This window comes from Lynx rufus, unplaced genomic scaffold, assembly GCF_022079265.1.
Source record: "Lynx rufus isolate CCGP_SWC_20201006 ecotype Redwood Valley unplaced genomic scaffold, mLynRuf1.p SCAF_6, whole genome shotgun sequence".
Lineage (NCBI taxonomy): Eukaryota > Metazoa > Chordata > Mammalia > Carnivora > Felidae > Lynx > Lynx rufus.
In genome coordinates, this window is record NW_025814878.1 from 106,797,499 (window position 1) to 106,824,297 (window position 26,799).

At 48.4% G+C, this 26,799-nt stretch overlaps 2 protein-coding genes across 4 annotated transcripts; both read left to right on the forward strand.

The window, feature by feature from the left end:
- The first annotated feature begins 1,600 nt into the window (after positions 1-1,600).
- TREM2 (triggering receptor expressed on myeloid cells 2) lies at positions 1,601-13,580 on the forward strand. 3 transcript variants are annotated; one of them, XM_047101928.1, is made up of 6 exons: positions 1,601-1,642; positions 5,043-5,198; positions 6,625-6,975; positions 8,358-8,448; positions 9,160-9,353; positions 13,401-13,580. In XM_047101928.1, exons 1-6 carry the CDS (start codon positions 1,618-1,620, stop codon positions 13,499-13,501), a joined length of 918 nt encoding a protein of 305 aa, XP_046957884.1. In that variant the 5' UTR covers positions 1,601-1,617; the 3' UTR covers positions 13,502-13,580. The 3 variants fall into 3 exon arrangements, with proteins under 3 accessions (XP_046957884.1, XP_046957885.1, XP_046957886.1); XM_047101929.1 differs by lacking the exon at positions 13,401-13,580 and adding an exon at positions 9,450-9,744; XM_047101930.1 differs by having other exon boundaries at positions 1,623-1,658.
- TREML1 (triggering receptor expressed on myeloid cells like 1) lies at positions 13,539-18,543 on the forward strand. Its single transcript, XM_047101927.1, has 6 exons — positions 13,539-13,644; positions 13,841-14,170; positions 16,481-16,595; positions 17,007-17,092; positions 17,574-17,626; positions 17,984-18,543. Exons 1-6 carry the CDS (start codon positions 13,602-13,604, stop codon positions 18,296-18,298), a joined length of 942 nt encoding a protein of 313 aa, XP_046957883.1. The 5' UTR covers positions 13,539-13,601; the 3' UTR covers positions 18,299-18,543.
- Positions 18,544-26,799: the final 8,256 nt, after the last annotated feature.

Genomic DNA, 26,799 nt, shown 5'->3' on the forward strand with positions numbered 1-26,799 from the left:
ATCCCTGTGGTCCAAGCCTGGACCCTCACTTCCACCTTAACAGGTGTCCTGACTTCTCAACTCACACTCAGAACAGAGGCCCAGATGTGCCTTTCTGCCTGAGATGACCAGAAATGTCCCCAAGCTCTCTCTGATGACTCATTTAAAGGTCTCCCTTCACTCCCTGAACCCAGGGTATTGTCTTAAAATCCTGCCAATACAGATTTGCAATATCAACATCACTTCCGCATCTAGCAACAAAGGGGCAGTGACTCCTGTGCTCAATGCACCTTCCTAGCACCTAGCATGGAGCCTGGCATATGGTAGGAGCTTGGAAAATAGGTGGAATAAATGAATGTGCCCCTGGGAAGAGGGCTCCAGGCTCTCCCACTTCCTGGGTAAGAGGGAAAGGAATGCCCGGGAGGGGGTAGCTGTAGGGCAAGTTCCCTTCCAGGAGCAGGCAGCAAGCACAAGAGAGTTCAATTGCCTATCATTTTAACAGGGTTCGTACAGAGGAGTGGACAAGGATGAGCGGGCCACCAAGGGATGGCGATGCATCCAAAGACAGGGAGTGTTAACACCCCAACTTGAAAGAGCAAGGAGAGAGAACTGTGTTCTTGGAGCCAAGTGAGAGTGGAAGCCGTGGAGGAGGGACCACCAATCAGAGTTATGGCTCCAGAGGAAGGCAGCCACGTGTGAGCCATGGCAGACATGGAGGGAGTAGGGGAAAGTAAGTACTCCAACTTATTTCTCCTCCTAACTGCCAACCCCTGCCTGTAGCTCCCTTCCACTAGACCCAGCAGTAGTAACCCAGGGGACCAGGCGCTGGGGTGATGGAGTCCAGAGGGGCAGCCTCCCAGGGGCAGAGCAGGACTGAGCAGGGATAGCATGGGGCAGGGGTGGGGACAGGAGTGGAGCACGGTCAGCGGGGGTCAAAGGCAGCAGAAAAGTCAGTCCAGGAGGGCTGGGAGGAGGCTATTCATGTCTTCTGGTGATCAGACTCAAATGGGCAGTTGAAGAGCATGAATAACAAAGCTGTCCGTAAGAAATAAAAAGGCTTCTGCACAGTGAAGGAAACAATCAGCAAAACTAAAAGGCAACTGACAGGATGGGACATATTTGCAAAAGACATATCAGATAATGTATAAATCCAAAATCTATAAAGAACTTATCAAACTCAACACCCAAAACACAAATAATCCAGTGAAGAAATGGGCAAAAGACATAAATACACACTTCTCCAAAGAAAACATCCAGATAGCCAACTGACACATGAAAAAATGCTCAACATCACTTATCATCAGGGAAATATAAATCAAATCCACAATGAGATACCACCTCACACCTATCAGAATGGCTAACATTAACAACTCAGCAACAACAGATGTTGGTGAGGATGCGGAGAAAGAGGATCTCTTTTGCACTGCTGTTGGGAATGCAAACTGGTGCAGCCACCCTGGAAAACAGCGTGGAGTTTCCTCAAAAAATTAAAAATAGAACTGCTCTACGGCCCCACAATTGCACTGCTAGGGATACAGGTATGCTGTTGCAAAGCAGCACATGCACACCAATGTTTATAGCAGCACTATCAACAATAGCCAAAGGATGGAAAGAGCCCAAATGTCCATCGACGGATGAATGGATAAAGAAGATGTGAAGACAGGTGAGTCTGTGGCAAGGTAAGCACGGAGGAAAAGGTGTGCTTGTGGTGGTGGTGGTGGGGGCGGTGGGGAGTAGGACCTGAAGACACGGGAGGAGAGGGGACGGGTGAGCAAGTAGCTCCTGGGGATCATCCAGGGGAGATACATAGACAGACAGCCAGACAGCTAGACGAGATATAGGGAAAGCTGCCATTTTGAAAATGGAAGACGAAATTCTGGGATGGAGATAGACAGGAAGAAGGAAGATTTTGGAGAGAAATATAGGGAAGAGGAAGGAAAATAATTCTAGCCCTTTTCTTTCTTTCTCTTTCTTTCTTTCTTTCTTTCTTTCTTTCTTTCTTTCTTTCTTTCTTCTTTCCTTCCTTCCTTCCTTCCTTCCTTCCTTCCTTCCTTCCTCTTTCTTTCTTTCTTTCTTTCTTCTTTCTTTCTTTCTTTCTTTCTTCCTTCCTTCCTTCCTCTTTCTTTCTTTCTTTCTTTCTTTCTTTCTTTCTTTTTTTTTTCTTTCTTTCTTGAGCACTTAACATGCCCTACCTTTACATACCCAGATAGTGAAGCTGGCCCAGAGAGTTAGGAACTTGCCCAAGTCCACACAGCCAGTAAATAACAGAGCTGGGATTAAGCATGGGTCTGTAAGAAGCCCAAACCTGTGTGCTCAATCCCCACTTTGCATCTGTCCCATCCAGCCTTCTAATCCCCACACTTGGCCCCCAAAGGCAGGCTAGGTACCCTCCCCAATCCTGGCAGGATCTGAACCAGTCCTGATCCAGCCGCATGGTAGATGAGGTTCCCTGCACTTCTGTCTCAGTCCTGTGATGTCCGTGATGACCTGAGGCAGGTTCAGTGCCTGGATCCCTGCCTCCTAGCTCCTGTGCTGTCGTCCAGATCTTCCCTTTGGGCTTGCCATCCCCTAGCCTACTGGCTGCTGCTTGCCCATGACCTAAAGCAATCCTGGCACATGCACTTGAGCGAGTACACACACCCTCACTCCCCGGGAGGTGTCTGCCCTGAAGAGAGGAGGTACTGGTTCGAGACAGGGGCCAAGATCCCCATCTGAGAAAATATGAGATGCTAAGGATGGGAGAACTGCCTCAGCTAGAAGTGTCAGAGAACAATGGTCCAAATACAAAAAAAGAAGGTCAAGTCTGAGAGGAGTCAGAGGTGAGACAGAGGTGGGGGCTCGAGAGCAAGGGTTTGAATCCCAGAAGCCTCAGTCAGTTGAGCGTCCGACTCTTGATTTTGGCTCAGGTCATGATCTCACAGTTGGGACACCGAGCCCCACATTGGGCTTCATGCTGAGCATAGAGCCTGCTTAAGATTCTCTTTCTCCCTCTCCCTCTGCCCCTCTCCCCACACACGTGCACTGCCTCTCCCTCCCTCCCTCTCTCTCTCAAAAAAAGCAGGCAATGATAAGATGTTCAACATCATTAGTTATTATGAAAATAGAATTAAAACCATAATGAGATATAGCCACAAAATTATTAGAATGGCTTTTCCAAACCCTGACAATATCAAGTCTTGACAAGGATACAAAAATAGTATACCCATTTTGCAACACAGTGTGGCAGCATTTATAAAGTTAGACACACACTTACCACATGACCCCTCTTAGGGTTTTAGCCAAGGGAAATGACACATATAACCACACAAAATATAGGTGCGTGAATGTCTATGGTGGCTTTTTTCATAATCGCCCCCAACTTGAAACCACTCAAATGTTCATCAGCTGGTGAATGGATAGACAAGGTATGCATCAGCCATACAATGAAATACTGTTCAGCAATAAGAAGTAAGTGAATTACTGAGAAGCACAACTTCATGTGTGTTGAATACATTATCATAAGTGAAAGAAGCCAAACTCAGAGCTATACACCAAACAATTCCAGCTATAGGACATTCTAGAAAGGGCAGGAAGCCATAGGAACAGAAGTCAGATCAGTGGTTGCCAGGACCTGAGCTGGAAAGGAAGAGATTGGCTAACAGGAGCATGAGGGAGCTTTTTGGGGGGCTGATAGAGGTGTTCTATATTTTGATTGTGGCGGTTGTTACACAGATGTATGAATTTGTCAAAATTCATAGAGGTAGACACTTAACGGGGTGAATTCTTGTGTATGTAAATGATATGCCAATAATCCTGACTTTGTAAAAAGACCGTAGAAGGGGACCTATCCAGTGATTTTCAGGTGGCCTCAGACCCTTCATTCCCTAAGCCATTAAGTCAAGACTGGGGAGCTGGTTTTCCAAGTGAAGGACTAAATTATGTTCATCATTAACCCCCATCTCTAGGCACATTCCCTGTAAATACCGTAGATGCACAGTAAAGAAATAAATAAAAACAAATCAGTGAGTGCTTGCAGGAAACCAGAGTAGACTCTGGCGATCTGTGGGTGCCTGTGGACCCTTCCTGGCCTCTCTGCTACTTCCCCCTGCAGGACTCACCTTCCCGCCCCTGGGAATTACCACTCCTCCCTCACCCCATCCCAGGACTGACCGCCGAGAGCCATTTCACACTTTGGTGGCTTTGTACCTGCAAATCCCTGTGCCTGGATCACCCTTCAAGTACCCCCACCCCACCCCTGCACCTATGGAGAAAGCACACCTCCAGCCCTGGAAACTCCAGCAAATGTCACATCCTGTGTTGTCCCATAGGTGTGTGCGTGCACAAAATAATGCCCTCGTGCGCTGGTGCACACAGGAGGCGCCCAACTGTGCAAAGGATACGCTTGGGCAGGAGACGGCAGGTGGAAGAGAAATTCTCCCCCTCGTGCAAAGCCCATCTCCCCCCTTCCCCCCCCCACCCTACCTGGGATAATAGTACTAATTAGTATTTGCTGAGTGCTTATTGTGTGTCAGGCCCTATTCTAAAGCACTCTGCCGGTAGAAATCCATGTTATCCTCCCAATAACCCTACACACTATTCTTATTCCCACTATACAGATGTAAGGACTGAGATACAGAGAGGTTGTGGTGGGGGGTGTGGTTGCACACACAGGCAGTGAGGAAGGAGGACTTGAAGTCTACCTACACTACAGGGATGCTGGCCTGGAGGGAAGGACTAGGAGGCCCCAGATGGGGGTCCAGCTGGCCCCTGGTCCTTGCAAGGCTGCAGCCAGAGTGTGATAGGCAGTGACGCTGGAGCAGGGTCTGGACACAGCAGTGAGGACTGTGATCCCTGGGCTGGGCTCCACAGCCTTGGACACTGTCCAGCCCCTGCCATGTGGGGTCCCCCTGGCTGGGACGGGCAGTGGGGCAGGCTGGCCTCTCAGAGGTCTGGGATCCTCAGCCTCCCACTGCCTCCTGGGCAGCAGTGACTGGCCCCTCCTCTCCCTTCCTCCCCCACCCCGCACCCCCTCCCTGAATCATAAAACCAGACCCCAGTCCTGACTATTTCTCAATCCCTAAAAGCCCAGTTCCTGTGGGCAGCACTCGACGCGCCTGCCCCTCTCCTTTCCGCACTTCAAGGGAAAGACGAGATCTTGCACAAGGTCCCCTGTGTCTGCCTTCCACCAGGGAAGCCTGACATGGAGCCTCTCCACCTGTTCATCCTGGTGGCCGTCACAGGTAGGGGCCCGTCTTGCCGCTGGCCAGGCCTTCTCTCCTTCCCCTTCTTGAGTATCCAGTGGGTGGCTGGGCGGGCAGCCCTGGGCCCAACTATAAAGGCGGCTGACGTCCTCGGCATGGTCTGCACCCCGCTTTTCCCCACCCACCCCGCATTCTTCATACTCTCCCTCCCTCCCCGGGAGGAGAACCCACTGTCTGACTCTTCATGCACGTGGGAGTATGAGGGGCTGCTGGATTCTGGCCACAAAGAAAAGGAAGGAATTCTGATGGTGGTACCTCAGGCACTAGGTAGCAGTTGGGGGAAGTTTGGGGGGGCACTGGTAAGAGCCCCGAAGATGAGGCACCACTGGCCCCGGAGGAATGGCAGGGTGGGAGGGAAGAAAGAGAGGAGGAAAGCAACCCGTAGCTGAGGATGTACATATTGTGCTGACGTGAAGGTCCTCTTGTCTTCAGGCCTGGAAGGGAGATGGGGGGTTGACACCCCAGGTTCTTGCACACAACTACCTCTTTTCATTGGGGTAAGGTGCCTCTTGCTCCCCTAGGGCAAGAGGCAAACATGGTGAGCAGAGGGGCTGTCCCAGCCGAGCTCTGCTCCTGAGGCTTCTTAGCGGGGAGTGGTGTGGGGGACGACGGGGGGCTGCCTGGAGGCAGAGGGATGCCCCCTCCCTCTTCCCTCAGGTCTCTCTGCTTCAAAAGGCAGGCCACCTGCCCCCTAATCTTGTCTTCCAAGTCTCTTTTGCCATATGGTTGCGGATGGGGTAAGGGAGGACCAAGAGAGGGGAAGTCGAGGCAGAGGGCTCCGGACGATACCCCCTGCAGCCCCTGCCCTGGCAATAGACCACGCTTTAAGCCTATCTCCCCCACCCCAAGACGGGTCTCCAAAATAGCAGCCTCATGTCTCCCCCCAAAATAGCTCTGAGATGAGTCTCTCCTGAAAGGGGAACAAAGCCACAGAAATAGGGAAGCTGGGAACTGAAGGTCAGAAGGAGGAGATGGCAGAGCCAGGGCCCGCGTGGGCCGCTGCAGAGTGAGCACGAATGGCCAGGGCAGGGAGGCGGGTATCCAGCCCAGACCCGAGGGGGCCACTGGCCCCGCTCCCTTGAGACGGAGAGCCTGGAGGAGAAGTCTTGGTCCCATGTGATAGGGATAAAATGGGCGGAAGAGAACCGGAGGTAACTTCAAGGCCAACGTCTCTGGAAATAGGTCCAGAGAGGGACAGTTCTTTAAAAATGCCCAGCAAGTCCAACGGTGTTAAAGCCGGACTGGGGACCTGGGTTTCATGGTGGACTGTGCACCTTCTCCCAACTTATACAGGAAGCTGAGCTCCTTAAGGGCAAGACTTCTGTCTCCTTGTTCACTGCGCACAGTAGGTGTTCAATAAACGTTTGGTGAATGAGCGAAGAGTAAGTGAATGTCTCCTCCCCAGAGCTGTCCCGAGCCCACAACACCACCGTATTCCAGGGCATGGCGGGCCGGTCCCTGCAGGTCTCCTGCCCCTACAACTCCTTGAAGCACTGGGGCAGACGCAAAGCCTGGTGCCGCCAGCTGGATGAAGAGGGCACGTGCCAGAGGGTCGTCAGCACCCACCGCTCGTGGCTGCTGTCTTTCCTGAAGAGGTGGAATGGGAGCACGGCCATCGTGGATGATGCCCTGGGGGGCACACTCACCATTACGCTGCGGAATCTTCAAGCCCACGACGCCGGCCTCTACCAGTGCCAGAGTCTCTATGGTGATGAGGCCGACACCCTCAGGAAGGTCCTGGTGGAGGTGCTGGCCGGTGAGTGGGTGGCTGACTGCACCTCTAGGCCACCCCTGGGCTGGGACTGTGTCTCCAAGGTGTGGGCACAGGACCGCCCTCTCGACCACCCTGGGGAAACCCACGGTGCAGATCTTGCCCTCCCACTTGAGGGCCCCTGTGGATGGTCGTGCAGGTTACTCACTGCGCAAGGGGACCGCACTCCAGCCCTGGCGCCCCGCTCCGGGCTGCACTCCCTGCATCGCTTACAGGAAGGATTCTGGGCTCTAATTTGCACAAGGCACCCAGTGAGCTACTTGCACTCCTGCCTCTCCCCATAGCTTTATCCATTCGGCATCCAGTTGGGATGTGAGCACTGTACAGTGGTCCTTAAGGAGTGAGTGGTGGGAGGTTCGTTTACTCCCTCACCCAATTATCCAAAGGACCTGCAAACATAAATCAAGCACTGACCTGGTACAGAAAACAAGCGCTACGAAGGGACACTGCCTGTGACCCTGGGCAATGTGCTTCATCTCTCCGGGCCTCCATTTCCTTATCTTTAAACGGAGATGATGATGTTTGTCCCGCTGCCCCCACAGGGCTCCCAGGGTGTATCAGTGAGGTGACAGAGTTAAAAATGCTTGGGGGTAAATGACAGCCCACACCCCAGCCTCCTGCTGCTGAGCTGACCTGGGATCCTCATGCCAGGTGACACAGGGTGGCAGTGGGGGTCCCCCCCGCCCCAGGCTTTGCACAGGGATGCCCTCCAGGAAAGCTTTCTGCCTGTGTCTCCAGAACACTATGTATCCCAAAGGAGAACAAATCTGGGGGTTCGGGTCCCCTTTCTGACTCTCCCTCTTCTCAAATCCTCCCCCACCACATGGCCCCTTAGGATGGAAATGAGCCATTCATCGAAGGTCTAAGGTGGGGAGGGGAGGGGAGACGGTTTGCCCTAGACCCAAACCCCATGGCCACCACTTTTTTACATGCAGAGGTGGCAGTAGGGGCCAAGGAGACACAGATTTTCAGCCCTATTAGGGCCTAAGCCTAAGCCAACTCCCAAGAGGGTGGCAGGAAAATAACATTATAATAATAATACTCCATGGCTGGTGTAGACAGCTTGACAGTTCACACAGAACTTTCAAATACATCCATTCATCCATTTGACCTTCCCAAAGACCCTGTGTGTTGGGGGTTGGGAGTTGTAGTTTCGGCACTTAGCCATACAGGATGATCTCACTGAATTCTGCAACACTATCACCCCACTTAACAGGTGAGGAGACCGAGGCTCAGAGAGGTTAATGACCTGATCTGCTCCAGGCCAGAGCCTAGGGGGCCTCGTGGCATCCAGATGGGTGCTCCCCACTGTGACTGGCTGCCTCAAGGAGGAGGGGCTAGAAGCTCATAGGCTCTGTCTCCCACAGACCCCCTCGATCACCTGGACCCTGGAGGTCTCTGGATCCCTGAAGAGTCCAAGAGCTTCGAGGATGCCCAGGTGGAACGCAGTATGTCCAGGTACAGAGGTGGGGCAGACTTCCACCCTGCAGAGCCCAGGCATGGGATGGGGGCTGGGGTCCTAGAGCTACAAATCCCAAGACAATTAGAGCATGAAATTGGGCCTGGAGATGATCTGTCTGAACACCCCTCCAACCAGCCATTGCGTGTTGGTGTGGCCCTGCCGGTTGTTAACATGCTGAAATTCTTTTTTTATACATAGCTGCTGCTCCAAGACTCCTGAATGGTCAGCCTCCCATCCCTTCCCTGGCCACCCTTGGACATCCCCACAATTCAGCAATAATAAGGGTTTTAGGACAAAACTGGGACCCCATCCCCATACCTGCTCCTTTGGTAGGATCAGCTCTGATTGGTTCATTCCTGTGTACTGGTGTTAAAATACTGTTAGTATAACCATGGAGTGCACATGTGCACACACACACACACACACACACACACACACACACCCCAGACTATACTATTATGCGCAGCAGGAAACTGCCCAGCAAGGGAAGGTGATGTGTTTAAATGCACTCAGCAGGTAGATCCGTATCTAGAACTCAGGTCTCCTGACTACAGGCTCCCTCAAGCCTCATCCCAGGGATGGTGCTGGGTGGTGAGCTATTCTAGGTCCCTGAAAGCACCTGGTATCTCCCCAGTCCTTCTCGGTGGGCAGACTCCAGTGTGTAGGCCACCCCAAGGTCTCCCTCATGTCCTCCTTGTGTCTTCAAGGGGTCTCTCAGAAGAGGATATCCCCTTTCCACCCACTCCCATCCTTTTCCTCCTGGCCTGCATGTTTCTGGGCAAGCTTTTAGTAGCCAGTGCTCTCTGGGCTGCGGCCTGGCATGGGCAGAAACTGGGGACGCCCCGGGCCGGTGGGCTGGACTGCAGCCGTGACCCAGGTTACCAGCTCCAGACCCTAACAGGTGAGCTTCCAGAGTGCAGTGGTGGATGGGGGTGGACTGGGCAGGGGTGGCGAGGTGGGGCTCGGAGGGGCTGTGTGAGCACGCGGTCGGTTGCAGGGCAGAGAGACACGTGAGAGAAGACCCGGCATGGGAAGAGAGGCCCCGGGAGAGGTCTGCTGGGACCACCCCGGCCTGCACACCTGCCCCTCAGCCACCAAGACTCATGGTTCTGCTTTGGCGAAAGGTCACCCTGCCCACACCCTGCTTCCCCTGGCCCCTGGAAACAGAGGTGTGTGTGTGTGTGTGTGTGTGTGTGTGTGTATGTGTGTGTGTGTGTGCGGGCACACCTGGGAAGTGGGAAGGACATTCACCAACTTGTAGGCATTGGTTATTAAACACTCTCACAAATAAATCCAAGACTTCTCTTTGGCTACCAGGCTAGGAGAATGAATCTGGACGAGGAAAAGACAAGAGGTCTGCCTCCTTGGGGCCTCGGGTCTTAGGCTACCGCGTCTCTCTGTTCTCCCCGCCTCCAAACTGCCCATCTTTTGCTTTTCCTCGCTCCCTTCCCTAGATCTAATTGCTGGATCCTGCCTCCTCGTCTGGGATTTCTCTAGCATCCAGGCTGCTGCCCCTCTCCTCCATTTGCCTCCCACCTGTCAGTTCCCGAGGATTATTGCGGCCCACCTCCCCCACCCGTCAGTCCATCTAACGCCCAGCTGACTCATCGACTCGCTTCCCCAGACCTCTGCTTTCCGTGTGTTACTTCCCCTCCAGGGGAACACCCACGGCTGGCCTCATGGAGTGCAGCATACCAGAGCTGGGAACTACTGGTCTGAGCCCCTCACTGCACAGAAGGGAAACTGAGGTTCGCGAGGGAAAGATGTCACCCCAAGTCCCCAGTAGAGCCTGGAAGTGCAAATTTCACTTCGTGTTCACGTTGCCCTTCCCTCTAGCTCCATCCTACTCATTTATTTCATGAGAAAATGGATATGTTCTGCGCCAGGTACCATTCTGAGCGCTGGAGACAAGCGAGGACCAAACAGGCAAAGATTCCTGCTCACACAAGGTCCCCGGACCCGGAGGAGGGGAGGGAGACAGACACAAGTCAGTCAGCCAGATGGTATGCTGAAAGGCAAAAGTGCCCAGGAGGAAACGGCCAGTGAAGCCAGGCTAGGCGCACTGGGGGTGCACAAGGGACAGGGATGATGTAATTTAGACGGCGACAGAAGGAACCTGCGCAGGAGAACCACATCAGGGGGAGAGGACCAGGCCAGAGGGACTCATCTCTCCCCGGGGCACACACACACCACTGTGGTCCCAGTGAGGGGAGTGGGGATGCAGACTTACCCAGGGAGGGCTGCGGGGGGAGGAGCCCATCCTCAGGCTTTCTGTCCTGGGCCTCTGTGAGGTGGAAGCCTGGGACCCTCTGTGGCTGTGGCCACAAGTGGCAGCTTTGCCCCCCACCGTGGGCTTTCGGATTGTTGGGAAGGACCCCTGATGCAGCCCTCGTGCCCAGCCTCATGTGCACACATCACTCCCCAGTCTTGCCCAGCCCTGCTTGGCTCACTCCCCGCAGATGCTGGGCCAGCCTGTGTGTCCCAGGCCCTTAGATTCAGCCGCATGTGAAGCTTTCTCATCGTGTCCCAGGCACCGGTCTCCTCCCTGCAGACCTGAGGCACTGTCTAGCGGCCAAGATGCACGGCTCCCCAAGCCTGGCACGAGAACGTGTCTGCAGTTCCCCTGTTCTTGGGAGCTTGGCCTTTTCTCTTTCTTCCTCCCCCACATTGGAGACGTCCCCCTGGGGACTTGGATCACCACTGAGTTCCCCTGCCTTGGACTCTCTGGGGTGCACGCTGGATTGAAGGGGGGATCAGGTAATTTAGTTTCAAATTTAAGCTTTGCCTCCTACTAAGAAACCCCTCTGAGCCTCAGGGTCCTCACCTAATAAAAACACAGAACAGGGGCACCCAGGTGGCTCGGTCAGTGAAGTGCCTGGCTCTTGATTTCGGCTCAGGTCATGATCTCACGGTCATGACATTGAGGCCCACATTGGGCTCTGCGCTGGGCATGGAGCCTGCTTAAGATTCTCCATCTCCCTCTCTCTTTACCCCTTCCCCTTCCTCGGAAATCAATCAATCAAACAAACAAAAAACAAACAAACGAGCAACCCTGCTTTGCTGAAGTTTTGTGAGGTTGAAAGAAATACCATTAGTGAAAGTCCCAGGGCCGATGTCTGGTGCAGAATAGGTCCCGAATAAACACTGGCTTCCTTCCTCTTCTCTATATGCCCACCTCCCTGAGGCCAGGATCCTGCCTGGTCACCTCTGTCCTTTGTACCCAGCGGTGGACGCTTTTAGGCACTCAGTCAAATACTGAGGACAGGTCTCGCTTCACAATACTTCTGTGGACTGTTAGTGTAATGACTTACCCGCAAGGAAATCAAAGAAGCCTGATACGTACTGGCAGGACAGATATAAGCATTTCCACATCACCCACGAGGCTGACCCACCTGTCTGGTTTGCCCAAGACTTTGCCAGTGTATCACCAAAGACCCATATCTCCCAGGAAAACTCCTAAGTCTGGGCAGACGGGACAACTGGTCACCCTCTCACCACTTCCAGCTTAACGCACTGTCTGGCTTTCTCAGGCTCCTGTTCCCAGTTCCCATTGGCAACTTCCTTGTTCCTGAAGGAAGGAGAGAGCAGAGAGAGGGAAGGAGCAGAGAAGGGAGGGGAGAGGAAGGAGGGAGGGTAGTTTCTTTAGCCCCTTTCTAGGTGTGATGTCTAGGTCAGGCGCTGGCTGCCCCTTCCAGACATCCTCACCTTACCTGCCTTTGTCTCTCTGAGCACCAGTGCTCCCCCTGGAGTCCCAGATCAGGAGGTGTATCGTCCACGTTCTGTGCAGGGTCCCCACACCCCAGTTCTGCACAGGGGGACATGAATGGGGGCCAGATGTTTCCTGTGCGGGCAGTGGGTTCCTGTCATGGCAAAGGAACCCCAAATTATGAGGCTTGGAGTTTACACACGGCATCTGGCACATTGGCCCATCTTCCTCCCTGGAGAGACAGATAGTAGATAGATAGATAGATAGATAGATAGACAGATAGATAGACTGGTAGATACATAGATAGATAGATAGATAGATAGATAGACTGATAGATACATAGATAGATAGATAGATAGATAGATAGATAGATACCTTTACTCTGGAAGGTAAACAGATCTTCTCTAGGGATGGGGGTGGGGGTATAAGCAAATCCCTCAGGAGCTGGTACCCTCTCTCTAGCTTCCAAAGCACACTTGCTATTTGATAACCGTTGAACAAAGCTTGATCAGTGCCCAGACCACACAGAAACGTGAAAATATCCATGGAGAATGATCTCCCCACAGAGAGGATAGTGCATACGTGAAACAAAAATAATATGCTGTAAAAAAAGTTTGGAGAATAAGAAATCTTGTAAAGTGAAAATGCCAAGGCATAAAAATGTAAAAGGGATGAGAGAAAAAGATGAGGGTACCTTCTGGAAATCAGAACGCAATGGACAAAATGATGGGAAAAGAGAGAAAAGTTGTGCAAAGGGGATGAGTACATGAGGTTCAATATCCAACTCATTAAGGGGTTCCAGAAAACAGGGGGAAAGAAGAAAATGGAGCATAATTATCAAAGGGTTGATGCAGTTGCCAGAACCGGAGAGCGTGGGTCCACACCAGCAGGGGCTGGAGGGCACCCAGCACAGTAAATGAAGACCGGCCCCATCCAGGGTGCCACCAGGGTGGGGTCTCTGGGTGTGAGGTCTTGTGGCAGGACTGGACAGTCCCCTGAGGGCTTGGCCGGTGCACTCCTTACAGAATTTAGAATCCAAATGGCCCTTCACCTTCCTCCTTCACAGCTCTGCACCCTCAGATTCTATTTCTGGAAGACCCCGAGGATCATCTGCCTCCCCTGCTTCCCAGTTTCCACCATCCTCCTGTCACCTCATCCCTTAGCTGGGCCCCAGGATCCCAGGTCCCACCTGTCCTTGGGGCTTCTTCTCACCCTGCCTCACCCACCCCTGCCTCCTCTCAGGCTCGGTTCCCAAGCCCAGAAGCAGCCAGGCTTTGGAAAGGCGCCTTATCTCCACCCGTGGAGGGGCCCCCAGTGTCCGCCTCCCACCCCACGGCGGCTGAGAGCCCCACGTGACTGTCCAAGGCAGATGTTTCCTGCTCCCTGGGGAATGCTGTGTCAGTGGTCAGGCCAGCCGCAGAGCTGACATCTCCCTGACCCGCCATGGGCCCCAACCTGCTCATGCTGTTGCTGGTGGGACTGGCAGGTAAGGTGAAGTGGGTGGGCTCTGGGCCCCATGGGCTCCGCTTGGTGCCCAGGAATAACTGACATGGTGGCACCAGCAGCATATATGTAGGGCCCTGAAGGGGGACCTCTAGGCCCCTGTGCCCCTGTGGCAAGTGGGTGGGCTGGAAAGTTCCCAGGGCTCCTGCCCCGCATAACCACATCCCTTCCTTCCCCAGGCCAGGCCTCCACCAGCTTCCCGGAGGTGCTGCAGGCCCCCGTAGGGGGCTCCATTCTGGTGCAGTGCCACTACCGGCTCCAGGACGTCAAGGCTCGGAAGGTGTGGTGCCGGTTCCTGCCCGATGGGTGCCAGCCACTGGTGTCCTCGGCTGTGGATCGCGGAGCCCCGGCGGGCAGGCGCATGTTTCTCACGGACCTGGGGGGCGGCCTGCTCCAGGTGGAGATGATTACCCTGCGGGAGGAGGACACCGGCGAGTACGGCTGCGTGGTGGAGGGGGCGGCGGGGACCCAGACGTTGCACAGGGTGGCCCTGGTTGTGCTCCCTCCAGGTGAGTCATTCTAGGCTGGCCATTGCCCCTCCCCGTCCCCACCTGCTGCTCTCCGTCCTTGGGGAATGGGGACCCTTGGGGGCGGGGGAGGGGGGAAGGGGGCGGGGCGGGGAATTGGAAGGAGAGAGTTTTGACAGCACCCCGGGAGCGGAAGCAGAACTGGGTGAGCAGTCAGAGATAAACGAGCCAGACGGTGGGTCCCTTCCCCCTCCTGCTCTAGCGGGGGGGGGGGGGGGGGGGGGTGTTTCCCGGCTGAAAGGCATGTCCTCACCCATGGCCTTGGCCCGCCTCATCCCGCGTTTTCAACATACTTGATGCTTTTTTTTTTCCTTAGAAAGGTTTTAAACAAAGTTTTTTTAAAAATTTTTTAAAATGTTTATTTATTTTTGAGAGAGAGAGAGAGAGAGAGAGAGAGAGAGAGAGAGTGACAGAGCGTGAGCAGGGTCGAGAGGCAGAGAGAGAGGGAGACACGGAATCGGAAGCAGGCTCCGGGATCCGAGCTATCAGCGCAGAGCCGGACGCGAGGCTCAAACCCACAAACTGTGAGATCATGCTATGAGCCTAAGGCGGGCGCTTAACTGACTGAGCCACCCAGGCACCCCTTAAGCAAAGTTTTAATTTGGGCATTTATCAACTGGAATTTGTTTTTTAAATCTCCCAGTTTATTACTCCCGCTCTAATGGGCTTGATGGCTTAAAATGACTGAATTCGGATTTTATTGAATTTTATGTCTTCACTGAGCATCTAGGATGCGCCTCACCTACACGCAGGCGCATTCGGTACCTGGATTACTTCAACTCCTTTAGTTTACCATGAGAAAAGTGTCACTCCTGGTCCCTCCAGGGTTGTCAACCCCTATCCTCGGGAGAGAAAGTACTTTTATATAGGCTGTGGTTTTCTCTCCCAGCTGACAACTTTCTAATGTCTAAGCATTTATTAAAAGAAAATTTTAAAGTAGAAGAAAGAATTTTGCAGAGAAATTGGATGTCGTAAAACAAAAACAATCTTTTGGAGGGAAAACGGCCAGCTTCCTGCCGAAATGGAGCCTGCTCTACCTTTCTCTTAGGAATGATGATGTCTTTTTAGCCTTCACGGCTTCCTTTCTCAAGTAATTTGCGCCCAAGCCCCAAATAAGGAAATGAAGAAAGGCACTTTCCCTGCTCACGGTTTTTTTCCCCACTTGTTACTTATGAGGACGGACTAAGGTGTCCTTAGAATCCCTCTCATCTCCAGTCCATGATTATTACTTTACATTGTAAAGTGTACATTGTAAAAGACTGTTGGTCCTAGTCTTCTCCTGTCCTCCTCCTTCCTTGGCACCGTAAGGTCTGGTAACTTGAGCCTGTAGGACAAGATGCACTGGGGAGAGGAGCAGGTGCTGGGGACCCGACAGCTGTAGCGTGTGGATGCTCAGGGCTGGCTGGTGGAGCATGGCTTTCAGGGAGGGTGTGGGTGGCTTAAACGGCACTAGGTGGGCAGGACGCATGCAGGAAGATGGGAGACACAGCATCTCCAGATCCTGGTTTGGCTTGGTGGGGGGGGGGGGTGGGGATGGTGAGCCTCTGAGAAGAAGGAAGACCACACCTGCTGAGAGTCTAGAAGGACTGGCCAGGTTCCCAAGACAGATCATCCGGCCCAGAGAAACCAGGCCTGAGTCTGACAGCCAGAGAGGTTGAGCATAGTGGTGTAGGGACAGTAGAAGTCTTGTCACAAAACTGAGTCTGGGGGTCCAAGCGAGGCTCTCAGCAAGGGTCCCTTGGCATTGTGTCACATTAGGGGTGACCCTAGAGTTCCTTAGATCCTGAGGGCAGAGTTTGGGTTGCCCCCCTCCCCCTCCCCCGGCTTGCAGGGGGTCATACGGTTGCAGGTAGGTAGAGAAGTCTAGCGGGCTATGCCCCTTTGGAGACCTGTGGATGAGCGACAGGAGCAGGGTTGTCACTGTGGGACAAGAGTGGAGAGCCTATGCTGCGGTGGGGTGGGGAGGTGGGCGCAGATTACCCAGTGTGTGGTTCCGCATAGGCTGAGCAGCCTGAGAGGCCAGGGAGAGGCCAGCAGGTGAAGAAGGAAAGCAGGGGCAACAGTTGGTGGTGGAGGGGAAAGAGGTCCCCATCACAACCGGGTAAAGACAGAAAGAATCCACCTCTGATCTCCAGAACGAGGGCCCCTAAGGAATATGCCAAGCCCCCATTTGTGTTTCTTGCTTGGAACCTCTCCTTCCTTAGCCCCACTCCCCCAGTCCCTCGGACCTCAACAGGCCCGCGACCCTATCCACACTGGGTATGTGCTCATGACTGTTTCCTTCTGACTCAGCTCCTACCCCGAAAGAGGAGGAAGAGAACTATAAGGTTGGAAGTCTGGCTGACGGCCCCTTCTCAGACATCATGGGCAGTGCCAGCCCTTTGGAACCCAGCCAGGATGAGAAGAGGTACTGAGAAGAGCTGTATTCGGGGTCCGGGAAAAGGCTGGTGGTGGGAAAGGGTGGGAAAGGCTTATTCAGAGCCCCAGGCTAACTCAAAGGGAAACCTCACGGTTCCTTCCACCTCTGGAGAACTTCCGATCAGGCAGGAGGTCAGGCAGACCCTCCTGTCCCACCTCCCCCCTACCCCCAGTTCAGCAATGGCCCCTTTATGCCCGCGGGTCTCCAGCCAGGATAACCTGAAAATGTGTTTCTCTTCTGCCCTGCCTATGTCTGCCCTCCTAATTCCACCCCCCAAATCCTCTTCTCCCAACCATGGCTCACCGAGAATTGCACCTTTCTGCTACTGCTCCGGGGCTCCGGTGAGCAGCTTCCTGCCAAGTTCAGGCTTAAGCTCCCCTATTCCTTTGTATCCTTCAGCATCCCCTTGATCTGGGGCGCTGCGCTCCTGCTGGGCTTGCTGGTGGCAGCAGCCGTGCTATTCGCTGTGATGGCCAAAAGGAAAGGTAGGTAGCAGTCTACCTGCACACCCCAGCACAGCCCCTGCTGGTCCTGAACCAGCCAGTCTTGTAGACAGTGTCGGGAGTCTAGTTCTGCTTCCCCTATAGACGGGCTTGTCTGGGCTTTAGGGAGGCCCCCAGGCCCTAGAAGTCCCCAGTTGAGGGGTGGATGGGAGGAAGGAGACTCAGTGAGAGCCAGCCTGGGGACAGACAGGAATTGGACAGGGTGGACCAGTGGAATAGAGACAGGTGACTGGAGATGGTGGGGGAAGGGTCTCAGGAGACGGGCTGAATGTTGAGGTGGGTTGGAGGAAGCTGGAAGCAGTAAGTGGGTGGGTGGGGTCTCCTGGCAGGCCGGGGTGTAGCTGGTGTCTGGTGGGAGTAGACTGGAGAGTCTGGACTAGGAAAGAGGCTTCTGAAGGGAGTGAGGAATGGGCACTGAGCCAATACAGGAAGCAGACTGTGCTGCCGTCCTCTGTCCTCCCAGGGACCAGGCTTGGTGTCTGTGGCCAATCTCAGAGCAGCAGAGTTTCAGGCAAGGTAAGAGGCATCTGTGGGCCCCCAGCCAAATTCCGCAGACCTTCCGTCTGCACGGCTCGCTGAGAGGTCCCAGGATGAGGGGGTGGTGAAAGATTGGGACCCAGTCAGAGTCCAAACCCTCTTCCTTAATGCTGTGAACTTGGCGCCAGTGGTCTTCTGCCTTCCTACCTTGGTATTTCACCCTCTCAGATTTTGGGAGAAACTTGGGGCTTGAAAACCTTCAAAGTGAAGCCTTCTTGCCCACTGACATCCTCAGGATTTGAGAGACAGATCCAGTGTGGTCCTGGACTTCCCCGCAGAGGGAACTGGGGCAGAAGAAGGCATACTCTCTGCCTCATTTGTCTGCTTTTGTTACAGGCCTCCTCCTCAGTGGTCCACCACATCAGTGACTCTGGCCTCGGAGTTGATTTTCCATCGGACATACCGTATGCTAGGCTCGACTCGCCACCTTCCTTTGACAATACCACCTATAGCAGCCTACCTTTTGATCCCCCATCAGAGGACTCTCCATCCCCAGCCCAATCCTCATCGCCCCCTCTGCCTCCTAAAGTCCTGATGTACTCTAAGCCTGTGACATATGCCACAGTTATCTTTCCTGGAAGGGACAAGGGTGGAGGGGCCACCTGTGAGCCAACCCAAGATCCACTGACTAGCCAAACGCCACCCAGCTAAGCTGTTCATCATACTATTTACCACAGAGACCATCCCCAGAGTTCTATGCATCCATCCAGCCAGCCCATACCCTAGATCCTTAGTATATCAGAACAGCTAGGGACTTTAGGATCTAATCTAACATCTTGACTTTTCTGATGTGGAAAGTGATACTTACATGTGATTGACATATCCTAGGAACGAACCCCCCATGCTGGTTCCTCTGCCCTTAAACCACTGAGCTAAATAAACACTGAATGATAATATATGAGCTCTTGATAGTTGACGGGGAAAGAAAGGGCCTGAGTTTGACTATTCACATGGCCTGGGAACTCTAAAGATTCTAGTCCAGAGTTTGTGCTATGATTTCCTGCCTGTCCTGCCAGTGAGGGCATGGTTTCATTCCTGGTCAGAATTCCGGGATGCAGTCTGATTCAAGGGGCACCAAGAAGGCGTCTTCGAATGTATTTCCTGCCTTTCTCAAGATACCTGAAAGTACAGATCCATTAGCTTGAGTCTAGAAATCTCTTCTGCCTTCTGCTCTGCACCTTGTAAACAAGTGGTACCTTATAACGTGATGACATAAGATGGGAGGAAGGGGATAATGATAAATTAAGACTCAGGACAGATGGGGTGGGAAAGATGGAGCTGAGGAGTAAGATCAGAAACTGAAATAAATTCCAAGTCTGTTCCTTGGCCGCACAAAGGATTTCCAAGCACCAGGAGATAAGAGACCTTTGCAGACATGTTTTTTCAGAGCTGGCTCTCTCTCAGCTGGGTGGACATCTGGTAGCACTGTTCCCTTTGGCCTGAAATTTGGGGCCTGGGAAGATCCTGGTGGAGAAAAAGCATGGCATGGGAAGAAGGGGAATGAGTGGTAAAGGTGTGGCTGTTGTTAAGTGTATATGAAAACTAGTCCAGGCTGGGGGTGGAAGGGCCTTTAAGGTCTGTGCCAGGATTTCTTCTGAAACTGTTCAATTTGGAAATATTTGCCCATATTGAGATGAGAGACAGGTGGGGAGGATGAGGTGCTTGGGAACCAAATCTTCTTATAATCATGGAGAGCTAGGCATAAAGAGGTTGTCACCATCGGAGGGGCCCGGAATTCGGTATAGGTACCTGAGGAGAGGGGACAGGCAGGGCCTGGCTCCAGCTGAGGAGGTCTAGTGATGCTATTTTCAGGGAGCTCTGGCAGGATATTTGGAGCTTCCCCTGATAGTCTCAGCCTGTGACAGAACCTAAATTTACTTCCATCCCTTGTGGAGGCAGCAGCTGCCCACCAATCAACTAAGCCCTCACTTTCCCTGGATAAGATGCTGGTGGGGGGTGGGGGTTGCCTGCTGTGGAGGAGGGGTGGTCAGGGTGGGGAGAGAATATAGGGGAAGGTCAGGATAAAGTCTAAAAAGAAGGCCTGTGGGAAAAATCCTGATCTGAACATAGTGTGAACTTTTTGGAGCCTGACAGAAGTAAATGTGTATTTAACAACACAAGGGAAAATACTAAGATCCATTGGCTGGTAGAGAAAACAGAGGAGAAGGGGAAATATATGAATTCCATCATTGCTTATGGTAGAAGTCTATGAATACCAACCCAAATCTCCTTTATAAAAGTAACTTCTGAGATGAAAATACGGATCTTCTATATTTTATCATAAGAAACACATGAAAACAAAGAAAATGCAGGTGACATGACCAGCCCATTGCTTCATATCAGAAACCTTTGGAATGCAGCTAAAGGAGTTCTCAGAGGAAAAGTCATAGCCTCAACAATAAGAACTAAGCATCTTACTCAAATTGCTAGTTCATTTTAAAGGAGAAAAGTTATATAACTAATACACAAATAAAAGAGCTTATTCTTTGCAATGAAATATAAGAGACACTGTTAGCTAACTTCAAAAAGAAGGATGAAATATGAAATGACAAGGGGGAAATAATCACAGATATAAAGACAAAGAAAAAAAATAATGAGAATATTTTGTGCTGCTGGTGGTGGTTAGGGTGGGAGGAATGAATATAGAGAAAGCCTGAAATAATTTTTTGGGGTGACTGAAATGTTCTCTGTTACGACTGTGGTAGTGGTCACATGGGTGTATATATTTGTCAAAAGCTACCATTAAAATAGGTGCACTTTCTTTTATATAAATTATGTTTTGATGAAGTTAATTAAAAAAAAATACTTGAAAGACCACTGGGGAATATTTAAAATAATCTTAGAGAAGAAAACGCTCTTTATTACACAAAACTCAGAAGCCATAAAAAAATTCATAGATACTTTAAAACTGACACATTAAAATAAATTAAGACTGATATCTTTTTCTTCATGACAAAAGCACAATACACAAAGACAAAACACAAAATGAAGAAAAATTCTGCAACTCATACAAAGGCAGAAATCTCATTTCTTGAACACTTATAAATCAATTAAAATAATAGGTTATGGTCACAGGATATATACATATAGCTCACTAAAAAAAGGAAATATAAACAATAAAGATGTTTAACTTCATTGAAGGGAAATGCAATTTAAAAGTACATTGAGAATGATTTAAAAGAAAATGGTTTAAGAACTCAGAAAATTCTCTCTTCCATAAAAGCAACAAGAAAACCGGCAAAAATAGTCAGAATCAACCTTGTTAGAGCTCTGGAAACCAATGCCTGCACCAACCCAAGGAGTCTATCCTTATGAAAATTGGCTTTTTCCACATCATATCTGATTCAAAACACAACTTCATAATGCAATACTTACACATCTGTGTTGATAGGTACACCATTTATTAAGATGTAACTTTTATAACACTTATAATTTGTAAGAGTGGGGAGGGAATGGGGCTATATAGGAGCAAAGTCTTGTATATTGTTGAAATTAAGTTGGTATACATGTAAACTAGATTGTTTTAAATTAAAATGCTAATTGTAATCCCTAGAGCAAGGAAAAAACCTCAAAAACATAGTAAAAGAATGACAAGGGAATTAAAATGAAATTAAAATTATGTATTTAATATAACAGAAGACAGCAGAGGAAGAGAGGGGCAACAAGATATAAGACAGGTAGAAAACAAATAATAAGATGGAAGACATAAATCCTATCTTATCAGTAGTTACATGGAATGTAAATAGATTAAACACTCCAATTAAAAGCCAGAGATTGACAGAATGTATTAAAAAACACATGATCCAACTATATGCTTCCTAAGAGACAAACTTTGGATTCAAAAACATGAGTAGGTTCAAAGTAAAAGGATGGAAAAACATGTACCATGCAAACTAGCTAAAGAGAGGTGGAGTGACTATATTAATGAAGATAAAAGAACATTTTATAATGATAAAAAAGTCAACCCATCAAGAAGATATAACAATTATAAATACATATGTACCTAATAATAGCATTTCAAAAGACATAAAGCAAAACTGACAGAACTAAAAGTAATAAGTTGTAGATTAAATAGTAATAGTTGTAGATTTCAGTATCACACTTTCAACCACCGATAGAACAAGGTAGGTAGGTGGAAGATTGGCAAGGAAATAGACATGAACAATACTATAAAAAACTAGACTTAACAGACATCTGTAGAACACTCCACCCAACTACTGGAAAATACAATATACATTCTTCCAAGTATACATACAACATTCTCCAGTATAGACCATATATCTGACCATAAACAAGTTCTTGATACATTTAAAAGGATTCAAATCATACAAAGTATGCTTTCAGACTACAATGGAATGAAATTAGAAATTACAGAAGTAAATTTTGGAAACTCACAAATATGTGGAAATTAACACACTTCTAAATGACAAACGGGTCAAAGAAGAAATCACAAGAGAAATGATAAATTCTTTAAGATGAATGAACACAAAACATGATATAACAAAACTTAGAAGAGTCAGCAAAACCAGTTCTTGGAGGGAAATTTATGGCTGGAGGTTAACCCCTATTTTAAAAAAGAAGAAAGATCTCAAATCAGCAACCTAACTTTCTACCTGAAGAAACTAGAAACAGAAGAGAAAATTAAGCCCAAGGTGAGCAGAAGGAAGGAAATGATAAAGATCAGAGTAGAAATGAATGAAATGGAGAACAGAAAAAGAAAAAAAATCAACAAAATCAGGTGTTGTTTCTCTAAAAAGATCAAAATTGACAAATCTTAGCTAAAGTTACTTTCTTAGCCAAAAAAACAAAAAACAAAACCAAAAACAAAGAGAAGCCTCAAATTACTAAATAAGGAATGAAATTGGAGGGAGAACTACTGACTTTATGAGCTTAGAAGGATTATAAAAGGAAAATTGTGGACAATTGTATATCATCAAAACAGATAACCTAGACGAAATGGACAAATTCCTAGAAAGACACAAACCACTGAAAATGACTCAAGATTAAATCTCAATATATCTATAACAAATAAAGAGGTTTAAATCATAGTAAAAAAGCTTCCCACGAAGAGAAGCCCAGGCCCAGATGGTTTTACTGGTGAACTCTACCAAACATTGAATGAGTTTTAAAACCAGTCCTTCACAAACCTTTCCAAAAAATAGAAGGAACACAAACGTTGAAAAAAAAAAAAAATAGAAGGAACACTTCTTAACTCATTTTATGAGTAAAATCACCAATTTTACCTTGATGCAAAAGCCAAACAAAGAGATCATAAGAGAACTACTGGCCAACATCTCCTATGAATGTAGATGCAAAAATCCTCAACAAAATACTAGTAAATAGGCCCCAGCAACAAAGAAAGGATTGTACACTGTGACAAGATGGGATTTATATCAGGAATGCAAGATTGGTTCCATACATGAAAATCAATGATATACCATATTAATAGAAAAAAAGGACCAAAATCACAGGATTCTTTCAACAGATGACAGAAAAAGCATTTGACAAAATCCAACACCCTATCATGATACAAATGTTCAACAAACTAGGAAGAGCAGAGAATTTCTTCAATCTGGTAAAGGGCATCTACAAACAAACAAACAAACAAACAAACAAAACCCAAAAAACTCACAGCTAACATCATACTTAAAGGTGAAAAACTGAAAGCTTTGCCCCTAAGATTGAGAAGACAAAGATGCCCACTCTTGCCCCTTTCACTCAATACTATACTTTGGTTCTAAGGAGTATAATTAGGCAAGAGAAAGAAATAAAAAGGAAAGGGAGAAATATTGGAAAGGACGAAGTAAAATGATTTCTATTTGCAGATGATATGATCTTATATATACAAAATCCTAAGGAATCCGCACAAAAAAACAATAGATCTAATAGATGAGTTCAGCAGTTTCAGGATACAAAATCAATAAACCAAACTCAGTTTTATTTCTATGCACTAGCGATGAAAAATTCAAAAATGAAATTAAGAAATCAATTCCATTAGAATAGAACCAAGAGTAAAATATTTAGGCATAAATTTAACAAAAGAGTTTAAGACCTATACATTGTAAACTATAAGACATTATTGAAAGAAATTTAAGAAGACCTAAATATGTGGAAAAGATATGACATCTTCATGGATCAGAAAATTTAATATTGTTAAAATAGCAATTCTCCTCCAATTTATTTACAGATTCAACTTGATCCCTATCAAAATTACAGTTGTCCTTTTTGTAGAAATTGACAAGCTGATCCTAAGTCATATGGAAATGGAAGGGACCCTGGACAGCTAAAACAGTCTTAAAAAATAATAAAGTTGGAGGACTCACATTTCCTGATTTTAAAACTTACTGCAAAGCTACAACAATCAAGGTTGTGTGTACTGGCATTAAGGATAGACACAGAGAGCAATGGGACAGAACTGAGAGTTCAGAAGTAGACCCATACATTTAACAAAATCCTACATCACCAAGAGTATCATTTAAATGGGGAAAAGAGTAGTCTTGTTAACAAAAAGTGTTGAGATGAGTAGATATCCACATGCAAAGGATGATTTGAAAAATTTCTTCACACTATATGCAAAAAAAAAAAAATGAAATCAAAATGAATCAAAAACCTAAAAGAGCTAAAACTATATAAAACTCTTAGGAAAAAACAGAGGAGTAAACCTTTGTGATTTCTAAGAGAGAACACTTAAAGCATGAGCAACCAAAATCAAAAAAATAACCCACATAAATTGGACTTCATCAAAACTTAACACTTTTGCACTGCAGAATGATAGTGTCATGAAAGTGAAGAGACAATTCACAGAATGAGAGAAAATAAAATATGTGTAAATCAAATCTGATAAGGGTCTAGTATGAGAATATATATTTAAAACTCTGAGCTCAACAATAAAAAGGCATTATAACCCAATAAAAAATGGGCAGAAGATTCTAAAAGACATTTCTCCAAGAAGATCAACAAGTGGCCAGTAAGCTTGTAAAAATGATCCACAACGAGTAAGGCCTGGATGGCTCAGTCGGCTGAACGTCTGACACTCGATTTTGGTTCAGGTCATGATCTCACGGGTTTGTGAGTTCAAGCCCCGTGGAGGGGTCCACACTGACAGTGCGGGGTCTGCGTGGAATTCTGTTTCTCCCTTTCTCTCTTCTGCTCCCCCTCTCATTCTCTCTCTCTCAAAATAAATAAACTTTTAAAAAGGACATGAGTGGTCCTAAAGGAAATGCAAATCAACACCACAAGATACCGCTTCATACCCACTAGAATATGCCTTTATTAAGAGAAGCAAGAACAAGTGTTGGTGAAGCAAGAATGTGGAAAACTGGAACCTTCACACATTGCTGGTGGGAATGTAAAATGGTACAGCGTTTTGGAAAACAGTTTGACAGTTCCTTAAAAAGTTAAACACAGAGTTTCTGCATAGCCCAACAATTCCATTCCTAGGCATATACCCAAAGAGAAATGAAAATGTATGTTCATACAAAAACTTGCACATAAATGCTTATAGTGGTGTGATTCACAATGGCCAAAAAGTGGAAACAACCCAGGTATCCATTAACTGGTGAATGGGTAAACAAAGTGTGGCATATCCAAACAATGGAATGCTATCCAACCATGAAAACGAATGCTAAACATGGATGAGCCTTGGAAAGACAATGCTAAGTGGAAGAAGTCTGACACAAAAGGCCATATACTATGATTCCATTTATACAAAATGTCCAGAAAAGGCAAATCCACTGAGACAGAAAGATGGTTACTAGGGGTTGGGGGAAGAGGGACTGGGTAGTGAATGCTAATGGCACAGAGTTCCTTTTTGGGGTGATGAAAATGTTCTGGAATTACATAGTGGTGATGGTAGCAGAGCTTTGTGATATTCTAAGAGCCACTGGATGGTATATCTTTCAAAATGGTGAATTCTATCTCCATTTTAAGAATTGCCAAAAGGGAAACAAATGGCAAGAGAAAAAAAGAGAAGGCAAAAAGGAAGGAGCATCACAGTATGCCTAGTTAGTACCATTTGTGGGAAAGAAGGGTGCAGTAAAAAATATATGCTATTGCTTGCATGTGCACAGAATAATTTTTTAAGGATACACAAGGAAGTGGTAACACAGATCCTGGAGGACAAGAATGGGAAAGACTTTCACTGTTAGACACTTTTGTTCCTTTTGAATTCTGGGCCACATAAATGTATAATCTATATTTACATATAAAAATTAAATTGATAATAATTGCTGACACTGAGTGCTTACTTTGTGCCAGGTACCATTCTAAGCACTTTGTATTTATTTTGTCTTCATAATGATGTTCTTTTGTTCTATTTTTATCCTCATTTACAGAAAGGGAAAAGGAAGCGTAAAGAAGATACATTTTATGCCCAAAGTAACACAGCTAATAAGTATCCGAGCTAGAATCTGAACACAGGCTGTGTGGCTCTAGGGCCCTCTTTACTGCCGCTCTATGCTGACTCTCAGAAATTTAAAGGAGTGGAAGAGAGGAAGACAGAGGGAAAGTGGGTGACAAGGAGAAAGGAAGGAGGGGTCAGAGAGAGGAAAGGAAGGAGGAGTAGGGTGGGAGTAGAGGGAGAGGAGGAAGAGCAACAAGATAAGGAGAAAAGGGGGGAGTAGGGGAGAGGGGCCAGGGAATGTACAGACAAGACAGCAGGATTTAAGTGGCAAGTTCAGGGCTCCTTTCCCCAGACACTGACCTGTCCTTACAGTTCTGATCATGGTCATTTGAACAGAATATTGAAGATTGGGTACAGGATAGCCTACCATAGGCTAGGTCCCATGGAAGCCTCTATAGCCTAGTGTGAAACTCTGGAATTACATTGGAGTTAGAATCCCAGCTCCACCATTTTGTGGCCGTTTCCTGTAGCATGGCCTTCCTAAGCTTCGGTTTCATCGGTAATATGGGGGTAATAAAAATACTCGCTTCACAGAGGTGCTAAAAAGATTTAAAGAATTATTTCAAGCATTTAATATAATGCTTGTCACAGAGTAAGTGAACAATAAATGGTAGCTATCATAACGTTAATTAACAGGCTGTCTGAACACTAGATGATTGAGTTATAAAGTGTAAAAATCAGTGAGAAGGCAATGCTGTGTGTAAGAAAGGCCATCAAACAGATAAAGGTCAAAAGTCAAAGGCAGCAGCTC

Coding starts and splice junctions, on each gene's coding strand:
- TREM2 (XM_047101928.1), top strand. CDS start 1,618: ATGGATAAAGAAGATGTGAAGACAG. Junction 6,976..8,357: donor CCTGGTGGAGGTGCTGGCCG/GTGAGTGGGTGG, acceptor TGTCTCCCACAG/ACCCCCTCGATCACCTGGAC. Junction 8,449..9,159: donor GTGGAACGCAGTATGTCCAG/GTACAGAGGTGG, acceptor TGTGTCTTCAAG/GGGTCTCTCAGAAGAGGATA.
- TREML1 (XM_047101927.1), top strand. CDS start 13,602: ATGGGCCCCAACCTGCTCATGCTGTTGCTGGTGGGACTGGCAG. Junction 16,596..17,006: donor CCCAGCCAGGATGAGAAGAG/GTACTGAGAAGA, acceptor TGTATCCTTCAG/CATCCCCTTGATCTGGGGCG. Junction 17,627..17,983: donor GCAGCAGAGTTTCAGGCAAG/GTAAGAGGCATC, acceptor CTTTTGTTACAG/GCCTCCTCCTCAGTGGTCCA.